Source organism: Mandrillus leucophaeus, unplaced genomic scaffold, assembly GCF_000951045.1.
Source record: "Mandrillus leucophaeus isolate KB7577 unplaced genomic scaffold, Mleu.le_1.0 Scaffold1651, whole genome shotgun sequence".
In the NCBI taxonomy this organism is placed as follows: domain Eukaryota; kingdom Metazoa; phylum Chordata; class Mammalia; order Primates; family Cercopithecidae; genus Mandrillus; species Mandrillus leucophaeus.
Window position 1 is genome coordinate 211116 of NW_012101645.1, and position 12941 is coordinate 224056.

The 12941-nt window shown below is 38.0% G+C and overlaps 1 protein-coding gene across 1 annotated transcript; it reads left to right on the top strand.

The window, feature by feature from the left end:
* Nucleotides 1–3072: 3072 nt before the first annotated feature.
* LOC105536913 (disintegrin and metalloproteinase domain-containing protein 21-like) lies at nucleotides 3073–10431 on the top strand. The gene is made up of 2 exons (XM_011976399.1): nucleotides 3073–3184; nucleotides 8072–10431. The coding sequence occupies exon 2, from the start codon at nucleotides 8223–8225 to the stop codon at nucleotides 10386–10388; it is 2166 nt and encodes a 721-aa protein (XP_011831789.1). The 5' UTR covers nucleotides 3073–3184; nucleotides 8072–8222; the 3' UTR covers nucleotides 10389–10431.
* Nucleotides 10432–12941: the final 2510 nt, after the last annotated feature.

Sequence of the window (12941 nt, forward strand, 5' to 3'; positions counted from 1 at the left end):
GGCTGCCAACGGTAGCCCAGACGGTATTCCAGAAGTTGACAAAACATAGACGCTCCTCCTTGGGATTGAAATGCATGGGGGGACGGGGTGGGAGAGCGAGAAGGGAGAGTGAAAGAAGAGAATAGATATTTTCTTTCTACTTCAAAATACATCTTTCCAGTCACTTTGGTAAGCATAAGGGATAATGTAATGTTTAGTAATTTTCTTTTTACTTGAATCTATTTTCTATGTCCTGAAATGTTTATTACTGGATAAATTTCTGGTCAAAGGGTATACTATTATATATTTAATTAAAACACTGTTTTAGAGAGTTGCTTATCTATGATGCGAACACTTGGTAGTTTATTTTCAATCTTTGTCAATTTGATTCTTTATATTTCTAAAATGGTAGTGATTTTGAATAATTTACTGACATATTTATTGCCTGTTTTTATTTCTTTTTTTGAATTTCCATGAGTATCCTTGATGAAGAAACACTTACTTTTTCTGAGTCATTTTGCTCCAGTTTGGATATATAGCATCCCATCACCCCATCTTAACCCCCAGGATGAGAAAGCATTCGCAAAAGAGGAATTTGTCTCATTGTATTTCTGAAAAGACACTTCCTTTTCTTATGGCGCATTTTGTTCAAGCTCTCTTTTCTTCTCCCACCTCATAATCCCCCTGGCTCTCTTCTCTTTCTGCCTCACAGGGCTGCCCTTTTGAAGAGTTTGTGGAAACATCTAGGTCAGACCCATTCAGAGTTCTCCAACAGGAAATTGAGCCCAGCACTCTGCTCTGAAAGGTGACCACCTGACAAAGCATCCTCTTCTGTCCTTTCCAGGTCCCCTGGTTTGTGATGCAGAGTCCTTCATTGAGTTTCCAGTGCAACCCTTTCTGATGAATTCACCTCAGAGTCACTTTTACTACCAGGGGATCCATCATATTAAAATGGCACTTAGGAGCTACGTGAGGCAGTGAGGAGGAGGGGAATGGAAAGACTGAGCAGCAAGAAGAGAGGAGGGTGAGGTGGGAACCCTGATGGCTGAGGGGAAAAAGTTAACTGAACTGCCTTGAAAATAAGCTCCACGTATTTTTGGATCAAGCCTCAGTGTTCTATCTAGTGTGTTTGACAGATAGGGTGGATTATGTTTTAACTTTTCTTCCTCTACATGGCATAGTTATTTTTGGGAATAATCATGAAATGAAACAAATAATTAATGGCCAGGAAACTTTAAATAGTGAACATTTTCTTTTACTGACCCTTGTATGATCATGTCAGTAAAAATAAATAAATGAAAATAAAGATGCCATTTCAAAAAAGGAAGAGAGTGAATTTTTTTTCATTGAGCTTTTCATATACAATCATACCACTGGAAAAAGTTTTTAAAAATAAAAAGTAAAATGAATAGAGTAGTATCAAAAGAATAGGGTAGTGAAAAGGTAATAAATTAATACTAGTTAAATATATTAATATATATTTTTAAAAGACATAGGAAAACTTACTTCATATTAGCCTATCATATAAGTAAATCACAACATTACAGTTTCTGTTTTCTTGAGTTTTAACTTCCACAGATTTGTCCATGACTTCAACAAAATTGATCTTCACATACTTACGCTCGAAGGATAGTACACCCAGATTTATCCATTAATTTTTTATTTATTTTAACTTCAAAAGTTTTGCTAACATGAAAATTGAAGATAATAAAATAGTTAAGAAAAGCTTTACATAAAAGATAAGCAGAGATTCATAAGAATCTAATTTCACAATAAAAATAAAGTTTCCATGTCTTTATTTTTTCAGTATCAACTCTACCAGTTTTGAAATATGCCTATAATCTAAAATTCTAAACACAAATAAAAATGTTATCTTATCACAAAGAATAACAGAATTGAAGTAACTCAAGTTTTGTTTCTTTGTCTTTACAATCATTGTACTATAATTGTCTTTTTATTTTTTATTTTTATTTATTTTTTTAAATTTTATTTTATTATTATTATACTTTAAGTTCTGAGATACATGTGCAGAACATGCAGGTTTGTTACATAAGTATATATGTGCCATGGTGGTTTGCTGCACCCATCAACCCATCATCTACGTTACGTATTTCTCCTTATGCTATCCCTCCCTCCCCTAGCCCCCAAACCCCCGACAGGTCCTGGTGTGTGACGTTGCCCTTCCTGTGTCCATGTGTTCTCATTGTTCAACTCCCACTTAGAGTGAGAACATGCAGTGTTTGTTTTTCTGTTCTTGTGTGTTAGTTTGCTAAGAATGATGGTTTCCAGCTTCCTCCAAGTCCCTGCAAAGGACATGAACTCATCCTTTTTTTTATGGCTGCATAGTATTCCATGGTGTATATGTGTCACATTTTCTTTATTCCATCTATTATTGATGGGTGTTTGGGTTGGTTCCAAGTCTTTGCTATTGGGAACAGTCCTGCAATAAACATATGTGTGCATGTGTCTTTATAGTAGCATGATTTATAATCCTTTGGGTATATACCCAGTAGTTGGATTGCTGGGTCAAATGGTATTTCTGCTTCTAGATCCTTGAGGAGTCACCACAGTATCTTCCACAATGGTTGAACTAATTTACACTCCCACCAACAGTGTAAAAGTGTTCCTATTTTTCTACATCCTCTCCAGCATCTAAAACTCACAAATAAAATGAAAATAGCAAGGATATAAATTTTGTCACACAAAAATGTGTTGCATGTTATAGTTATAAAGAGAGTTATAGGATGTTAATGTTTTCTGGATTATTTAGGAAAGATTTGATAATGGAAGTGGAATTTGATCTTGCCCTAGAAAGTTACTGTAATTCAGTTCAGTGGGAAAAGTGATTAGACAGTCTAGACCAATGCAATGGCACCGGCAAAATTACGAACCTGTGCTGTCAGGGGACATAGACCGGACGTGAGGAGACAACACAATTCCAATCATATTGAATTTGGAAATGAGTATAGAAATGGTTGGATCAGAGCAAGATATTCTTGAGAGCCTATTATTATTTCTCTAAGAAGTTAAAGATCCTTGTTGCTAAGCAGCTAAATCTAAAATTTAGTCACCTGAGAGACAAAAGGGGGACGGCTTACATTTCCCTTTGTTCTGTGGTCACAGCTGCAAACCTTTGTTCATTAATAAAGGGTGGTACAAACCATCTAGACAGAAAGGGCCATGGAAACTACTGTTTCTTCTGATGGTAAGTCATTCATCAAGTTTGGTTTCAGTTTGGTTGGGACTGAGAGGATTGCTGGGTACAGGACTTTTAGTTTTAAAACCAGGACAGTCCTGGGAAAATCAGAATGAGCTGGTTACCCCAATTGCCAGTAAGGAATAGGTAAGGTAGTAGAAGATGAAGATACAGTTGAGTGTGGGGAAAATTGATAGAAACAGTCCTTATGTATGTGGGAGAGATGACCTGGAACCATGAGGGGTTACTACCTGAATCTGGGGGAGGATCACATTTCCACTGAGACTGGAGAGGGAGTGAGGTAGAGAAGAGGTAGATATAGGCGGATTCAGATGATGAAAGGCCCAGAAACCATTTTGCTTTGAATTTGGCATATATATATATATACACACACACACACTCGAGATATATATATATATATACACACACACACACATATACATATGCTCGAAAAGGGCAATATGGCATAGGAGGTATATATATATACACACACACACACACACACACACCATATTTCTGAGAAAGAAATCCATTTTATATTGTGACATTGTGGCCTTACACACACTTACACCCAAATATTTGGCACTGTGTGTTCAAGAGTTGCTAAGGATCTTCTAGGGATGCCTTCTGATGTTTCTGTTCTATTCCCTTAAGGAAAACAACTGCAGGCTATAACCAGCTGAATTACTTCCATGACTCTAATGGGACAGATACTAGTGACAGACAGATAGGAAAACAGTGCATTAGGGCATTGGAATAAGAGGGAAGATGGGTAGAGAGGGGTCTTGATGAATTTGAAATAGCTGTGGGGAAAGGAAGAGTTTATCACACATGAATAAGTGGGCTGTTGGCTCACTGGATAGTCCACTGATGTTAGAGGACATGGATTTAGAGTGGGACCACCTCACAGTATCCCTGGTAGAATGATGGTACTTCAGGAGCTTTGGTCTCTGTAAGTCCTAGGAATGAAGACAATGAATCTGGCTTACAGATATTTTTGAAGTTATTCTCCTGTTATTGCCTGCTCTCACGCTGAGCTCCAAGAAAAGAATAATATGACACGGGTTTGTGTAGTTTATCAGTCCTTTCCACAACATTATATCTTTGGTTAGTTCTTCCCATTTTCAATCCTCCCATCCACAACAACTGTCACTCCATAATAAGTAGAAAACATATCAAGAGAAATACCGAGAGCAAATCTGGCAGTTAGAATTTCCTCCCAATTCAGAGACCTTTGTTCTTGGAAGTTTTGTCTATGAACTTTGCTTTTCTCTTCCATGCTTCTTACACCTCATGGAATAAGGTGCCTAACTTGCAGGAATGAAAACCGCCCAGATGAATCCAACCTCTTTAGGCAAGTTGATGGCAAGGATAATGTTCAGACTGAAACAAGTTTTCCCCATCTTCCAGCATCCACATAGCCAATCTAGGACAAGAAAAGGAAAAAACCTTAAATACTTTATATTAGAAAGGAAAGGTACTTGGTTAACTAACTCTACTGTGATTGAGAGACAATGAGAATGGATTTTCAGCTGCTGGCACTATACATAAATGATGAAACTCAGAACATTGAGGAAACTCAGAACACGATACATAAACAAGGAATGCAATGCCCAGGAGAATAAAGAAAAGAGCAATATGGCATAGGAGGTTTTGACATATCTGTTGAATTTTATATGTCTATTCCTTAGGCTGGGGGTCCAGGACAAGCCATTTCAGTTCTGATTTCTATGTTCTCTTTCTAAACCTTTCACAAACACATTGGTTTATGATTTTTTTTTTTTTTTTTCAGAGTAGCATTGGTAGCTTTGATGTAGGAGTGGAAAAAGTATGTGAAGGATTAATGCAGTTCCTGCCCATCGCCCATCCTACCCCCTACATTTTGTGTTATAATTAGGATTTTAGAGAGTTAAAGATTTTGGCATACAGTGCTTGAAGGGATGAAACTGGTAGCAGAGCTCGAGTGGATTGGAAGACAAGAACATTGAGTGAGATGGGAGACAATGAAAGAAAAAAGTGAGTTCTCTTTGGGTTTGAGAAATAGGTATAGCAGGAGTAAGGGAGACTTGGGAGAACTAAAATTGTTGGTAAATTGCTTAGGGTATATGAAATTTTTTGTGTGTTGACAAGGTATACATTATGACTGAGTAGGTAGGCTGAGTTACACTGAGTGAGTAGGCTGAATTACACTGAAGACGAATTGAAGAGGTTAAAAAAAAAAAACTTTAAAAAACCCTGTCTTGTTTTCAGATGGGTTGTCTATATACTTGCTGATAGTACTTTAAGATGAGGGTAGGATTTTTGGTGGAGAGTAATTTTATTAGTCAGGGGCCAAAGCCTTTGAATTTTGTCCAAGAGTGATAAGAGAAATCTAAAAAATAGTGTAGTCAGATATTGCAGGATAAATGATTTGGTGTTGATGTTGTGGGCTGTGGAGAACAGGAACTCTGGACCTTGTGGTACATGTGATTTCTGAGGATGGGGTTTCTCAAGAGGAAGTCTTTAGGCAAGCAGTAAATTCTATTAAAGCTCAGGTTTAATAAGGTAAGTAGATGTAGGGAGCTTTCTGTGAAGAGGTTCAGGATGGAGTTGGTTCATTCTCTCTCTCGCTCTTTCTCTCTCTCTCTGCCTGTCTCTCTCCCTCTCTCTCTCCCTCCTTTTGTCTTTAAAGGAAGACTCTGGAAAGCACAAGGGAAGTTATAAGAAGAGAATATAAGGAAACTTGAATCAGGGCAAAGAAAGCATTGATTAGAAACGGATTCAAAATCCAGGAGATGATTGGTGTTGGGTCAGGCATGTTCATTTGTATATCTTCTATGTAAGTCTTCTTAGATTAGCTTGATTTAAATGCTTTTCCTTTTTGTTCTTATAAGAAATGGCACCTACCTTCATCAATACATTGATCACAGTCAGAGATGAAATTAAGTTTTTGGGCCTAATGCACCTACAAGATGAGGGCCCACTTTGCAAAAAACAATACCAAGTTACAATTGCAGAAAATAAGTGTGAAAATGAGGATCTATTTAGCATAAGAAAGAAGCCGCAACAAATTATAAATATTAAAAGGTTGAAAACGCCATAAACATCACAAAATTTAATCCCTTCATATTTATACTAATCAACTTCCTGACTCACTTCCATGATACCTTTTCCCTACAGTTTTCAAATTGCTTCTTATTTAATTGCCTCCCTTAAGAGAATTATTTTGTTATAATTTCTATAGCAAGAACTGAAAGGCATTTGCCTTTCCCTAGTATGTTTAATAGAAATTGAGTTTGTATTATTAATAGTTTAGAAAAGAAAATTCAGCTTCACAGCTTGTTATTGGTAATGAAATAAATAATAAAATTTACTATCGTCAAATTTTAGAAAGCCTTTATTAAATCTTTTTTTGTATGAGTTATAGTATTTCAGGGTTTTTCAGTTTTAATATTTCTGATTTTTCTTGCATAGTGACTAATTTTGATCTCTTGTAGTTTGAGGAGTTTCATAAAGTCCATTACTGAGCCCCTTTCAAGGTCTTTATGGAGATCAGTACAACGAAGATTCCTGAATCATAGACTATGTTATCTTCAGATTAATCTGGTCTTGATCATATTACAATTACCTGTTTATTTGTTTGTTTCTACACATGCTCAGTGCTTATTAGCCTCACTTTTGACAGTTTTGAGACTATGATGAAATATATGGACACTCTCGTCAGCAAAAAAAAGGCACAAAATATATAAAATATCGAATACAATATTAAAGGCCTCCTAAAGCTTATTCTTGCTCCTGCACTAAATTGATGATTTATTTAATGCTCTGTATTTTTGTTTTCTTTCTCTAATATCTAGCACATGTCCTGCACTTTGTATGCTTCAAACACATAAAGACTTGTTTAATAGAAAAAGAAATGGATGAGTGTTGCCAGCCAGATTGTATGACAGGTGCAGAAATTCTCCACTTTCAAAAACTGTTGGTAAATATATTTGAGCAAACATTGGGACTCTTCCCTGGCAATCCTAAAATGCCAGACTCTCCAACGGTTTTGCCCTAATAAGACAAGAGTTCCTTTTCCCAAGACCTTTAAACTGCACAGATTCTCATTTTCTCTTCTGAAAGCTTTTGCTTTTGTCTTTGGGACTCTCCTGTCAGTAACTGGGGAGAAAAACATTATGTTCTCCATACCCTTAAAGGATGTCAGTGTTTCATGAATTTTTTTCTTTTCCTAAAATTATAATACAATATGAATACATTTTAGTAGCATTAATTTATAAGGCAAAACACTTCACCACCCTTCCTCTCTTTTTTCATTTTTCATTGTACACAGAACTATACAACACATTATAGAGGATACTAAAATAAATGAAAATCATAAACCATGCAGTCAAGAATCTTGCAGTCTAATAAAATTATGAGTAAAGATGAACACAATGAGGAATAGTAAATAACGTTGAGATAAAGAAACTAAAGTGTATCATAAAACTGATGCAACTTGACACAGAATTACAATTGTTTTTGATGTCTCCAGTTTTGAAACTCAAAGGAGACACTATCAATAGTTATTGCAAGGGCAACAGGCATAAACTAATATTATCTTGGACAAATTGAGATATAGAGTCACCCTATTCTTAAGTTTCTTTACTTTTGCTTTTACTTTTTATTATGGACATTTTCATACTGCCTGTAAAGATTGAGATAATTATTTAAGTACCCGTCTTCCAACTTCAGCTATTATCACCACGTGGCCAATGTTGTCTTCTCTATATCCCCAAACTCCCTACCTCATTTACTAAAAGCAAATCCAAAGCATTTTCTTGATTCATCAACCAGTTTTTCACCACTCCATTCTTTTTCTCTCCTGATTTCCTTACTTATCACCTTTCCAACCCATCTTTTTATTTTTACTTCCAGCACTGCAGTTCTGATCTAACTCTGCCAGGACACAGATCCATAGGGTCAGCCCTGCATCCTGAGCAGCTTAGAGGGAGGAGCCAGACCAGAAGTGCCTCACACCTTGTCCTCTTCTGCTCTGGACAGATGGCTCCATGACGACAACTTCATAATGGCAGTGGATGGGACCCTAGTGTACATCAGGGTCGCTCTTCTGCTGCTCTGGCTTGGGGTGTTTTTGTCCATTTCTGGCTACTGTCAGGCTGGGCCCTCCCAGCATTTCACTTCCCCAGAAGTGGTGATCCCCTTGAAGGTGATCAGCAGGGGCAGAAGTGCAAAGGCTCCTGGATGGCTCTCCTATAGTCTGCGGCTTGGGGGAAAGAGACACGTTGTTCACATGAAGGTCAAGAAGCTCTTGGTTTCTAGACACCTCCCAGTGTTCACCTACACAGATGAGCATGCCCTCCTGGAGGATCAGCCCTTCATCCCAGATGACTGTTACTATCATGGTTACGTGGAGGGGATCCCTGAGTCTCTGGCTGTGTTCAGTGCTTGTTTTGGGGGTTTTCGAGGGGTATTACAAATAAATGGCCTCACTTATGAAATTGAACCCATCAGGCACTCTGCCACATTTGAACACCTGGTTTATAAGATAAACAGTAACGAGACACAATTCCCAGCTATGAGATGTGGCTTAACAGAGAAGGAAGTAGCACGCCAACAGTTGGGATTTGAAGAGGCTGAAAACTCAGCTCTGGAACCAAAATCTGCTGGCGACTGGTGGACCCATGCATGGTTTCTGGAGCTAGTTGTTGTGGTGAACCATGATTTCTTCATTTACTCTCAAAGCAACATCTCAAAGGTACAAGAGGATGTATTTCTCGTTGTCAACATAGTGGATTCCATGTATAAACAGTTAGGTAGTTATGTAATTTTGACTGGAATTGAAATTTGGAATCAAGGAAATATTTTCCCAATGACAAGCATAGAACAGGTCCTGAACGATTTCTCTCAATGGAAACTAATCAGTCTTTACCAATTACAGCATGATGCTGCACATATGTTCATAAAAAATTCACTTATAAGTATACTTGGTCTAGCCTACATTGCAGGAATATGTCATCCACCTATTGATTGTGTAGTTGATAATTTTCAAGGAGATACCTGGTCTCTTTTTGCCAACACTGTGGCCCATGAGTTACGTCATTCTTTGGGTATGCAGCATGATGAAGAATTCTGTTTTTGTGGGGAAAGAGGTTGTATCATGTGTACTTTTAGAGTGCCAGCAGAGAAATTCACCAATTGCAGTTATGGTGATTTTATGAAGACCACCTTAAACCAGGGATCATGTCTGCATAATCCTTCAAGATTGAGGGAAATTTTTATGCTAAAGCGCTGTGGGAATGGTGTGGTTGAAAGAGAAGAGCAGTGTGACTGTGGATCCATACAGCAGTGTGAACAAGATGCCTGTTGTCTGTTGAACTGCACTCTGCCTGGGGCTGCCTGTGCTTTCGGGCTTTGTTGCAAAGACTGCAAGTTCATGCCATCAGGGGAACTCTGTAGACAAGAGGTCAATGAATGTGACCTTCCAGAAAGGTGCAATGGAATATCCTATCAGTGTCCAGAAGATAGGTATGTGCAGGACCGTATCCCCTGTAGTGACAGTGCCTACTGCTATCAAAAGAGATGTAATAACCACGACCAGCATTGCAGGGAGGTTTTTGGTAAAGATGCAAAAAGTGCATCTCAGAATTGCTATAAAGAAATCAACTCTCAGGGAAACCGTTTTGGTCACTGTGGTATAAATGGCACAACATACCTAAAATGTCATATCTCTGATGTCTTTTGTGGGAGAGTTCAATGTGAGAATGTGAGAGACATTCCTCTTCTCCAAGATCATTTTACTTTGCAGCACACTCGTATCAATGGCGTCACCTGCTGGGGTACTGACTATCATTTAAGGATGAACATACCTGACATTGGTGACGTGAAAGATGGTACTGTGTGTGGCCCAGGAAAGATCTGCATCCACAAGAAGTGTGTCAGTCTGTCTGTCTTGTCACACGTCTGCCTTCCTGAGACCTGCAATATGAAGGGGATCTGCAATAACCAACATCACTGCCACTGTGGCTATGGGTGGTCCCCTCCCTACTGCCTGCACAGAGGCTATGGGGGTAGTGTTGACAGTGGCCCAGCATCTGCAAAGAAAAGAGGATTTTTGCCACTGATTGTGATTCCTTCTTTGTCTGTTTTGATTTTCCTGTTTACTGTTGGGCTTCTTATGTATCTACGACAATGTTCTGGTCCCAAAGAAACTAAGGCTCATTCATCAGGTTAACAAAATGTCTCTAATTTAATATTCCATGCATTATTACATTTTAGTCTCTGGGCAGTAGAAATGGTAGTACATCCCTGAAACTGAGCACATTTTTTACCACTTCCAGAAAGCTGCAAAGATCTTCCCTTACGTCAGAACCACAAGCATTGTCATTAATTGCAGGTTATTCTTAACTTGTTTCTATTGTTCATTGTTTTAAGCAACAAATAAAGCTACATCCTTCCCTCCCTTTAGTTCTTTTTGTGTTTCTCGTGCTTAGAGATGACTTATGGAAAAGGCATGAGATGTGTCTGCATCAGAGTGTCCAGGGGTGAGGTTTACCTCTCTACTGACATTATCAATGTGGGAAAATTACTTACCTTTTCTGACATTTTGCTTCAAAATCTAAAAGGGGGTAGGGGTGATAATAATATTTGTCCCACTCAAGCCTTTGGGTTTATTTGGTTACCAAAAGAAACAAATAAGTGAATTTTTTTAAGTATAAAAAATTGTTGTTTGTCTGATAAAAGCTCTTGACTTGCTCCCTGTGTGCTTCCTAGCTCTTTGTCTTAATTTGGCAGTTTCGATATCCTTTTGGAGCATTTGCTTTGCATACCAAAATATAATCTCCATGAGGATGGGGTAGTTTTTATCTGTTTTGCTCACCATTGTGTCCTCAATAGCTTGAACAGTGCACAGTGCTTACTACACAGTAAATACTTAAATGAAGCAATGAATTTCAATGGAGTATTAAATACATGAATTAATTATGAAAAGTAAAAATAATATTTTGCTACCTTGAGGATGTCATTCTGATCCTCTCTTTTAACAACTGGAACTCTTGCTCAAAAATAAACTTTGAATATTTAAAATGTGTTTATTTAAAATGCTGCTGTTTGAACATGGCACACTTTGCTGGTTTTTCGTCCTCCAGTGTATCTTCCCCCCAGTCTATTCTCTGTGTTTTTGGAAAGCCTGTCTCTTGAAAACACAGACTGAATCAGATACCCTTTGTATTGATCAGTTAACTTCTGAATGGCACTCTGTAAATTCAGTCAAACAACTTTTTGGATATCATTTTTCACACTTGCCAACTTTGTGTCTTCTACCTGTTTTATGTTTACAATATATTTGGCTGTGTCATTCTCTGCATATCTGTACATGAAATCCCCATTCCCAAAATGCTGTTTACCACACTGCCCCTACTCTCTTGCCCTGGAAAACTCCTATTTTCTCTCAATAGAGGTTAAATGTTATATCTTCGTAGAAGCATTCCTTATGAAATGGTAAGTGTTCCACTTGTGTGCCCCATTACTTTGTAGTCACCCTTTTATGGTTTGATGACTTCTAGGAATAGAGATGGAGAGGGTCCAACGATATGTTAGCAAAGAGAAGCAGAGGACAGCTACTGGAGCCACACAAGGAGGGAGGAGTGAACCAAGAATGCAATCTGGTCAAATCAGAGAAAGCTCCACGTGTTGTAAGTGTACACATCCATATGGAGACAAAAGATAGCTGCTCCAGTTTCTTGATTCTTTGTTGAAATGGTTTGTTCCCACAGAAATACAAACTATTATCAGAGAACACTAGAAACATCTTTATGCAAATAAACTAGAAAATCTAGAAGAAATGGATAAATTCCTGGCCATACACAACCTCCCCAGTCTAAACGAGGAAGAAGTTGAATCCTTGAATAGACCAACAACAAGTTCTGTAATTGAGGCAGTAATTAATAGCCTACCAACCAAAAACAGTCCAGGACCAGATGGATTCACAGCCTAATTCTACCAGAGGTACAAGGAGGAGTAGGCACTATTCCTTCTGAAACTATTCCAAACAATAGAAAAAGAGGGATTCCTCCCTAACTCATTTTGTGCAGCTAGCATCATCCTGATACCAAAACCTGGCAGAGACACAACAAAAAAGAAAATTTCAGGCCAATATCCCTGATGAACATCGATGCAAAAATCCTCAATAAAATACTGGCAAATTGAATCCAGCAGCACATCAAAAAGCTTATCCACCACAATCAAGTCGGCTTCATCCCTGGGATCCAAGCCTGGTTCAACATATGCAAATCAATAAACATAATCCATCACATAAACAGAACCAATGACAATAATCACATGATTATCTCAATAAATTCAGTAAAGGCCTTCGACAAAATTCAACACCCCTTCAAGCTAAAAACTCTCAATAAATTAGGTATCGATGGAATGTATCTCAAATTAATAAGAGATATTTATGGCAAACCCATAGCCAGTATCATACTGAATGGGCAAAAGCTGGAAGTATTCTCATTGAAAACTGGCACAAGACAAGGATGCCCTCTCTCACCACTCCTATTCAACATAGTATAGGAAGTTCTGGCCAAGGCAATCAGGCAAGATAAAAAAATAACGCGTATTCAAATAGGAAGACAGTAAGTCAAATTGTCTCTGTTTGCAGATGACATGACTGTATATTAAGAAACCCCATCATCTCAGCCAAAAATCTCCTTAAGCTGATAAGCAACTTCAGCAAAGTCTCAGGATACAAAATCAATGTGCAAAAATCACAAGCATTCCTACACAC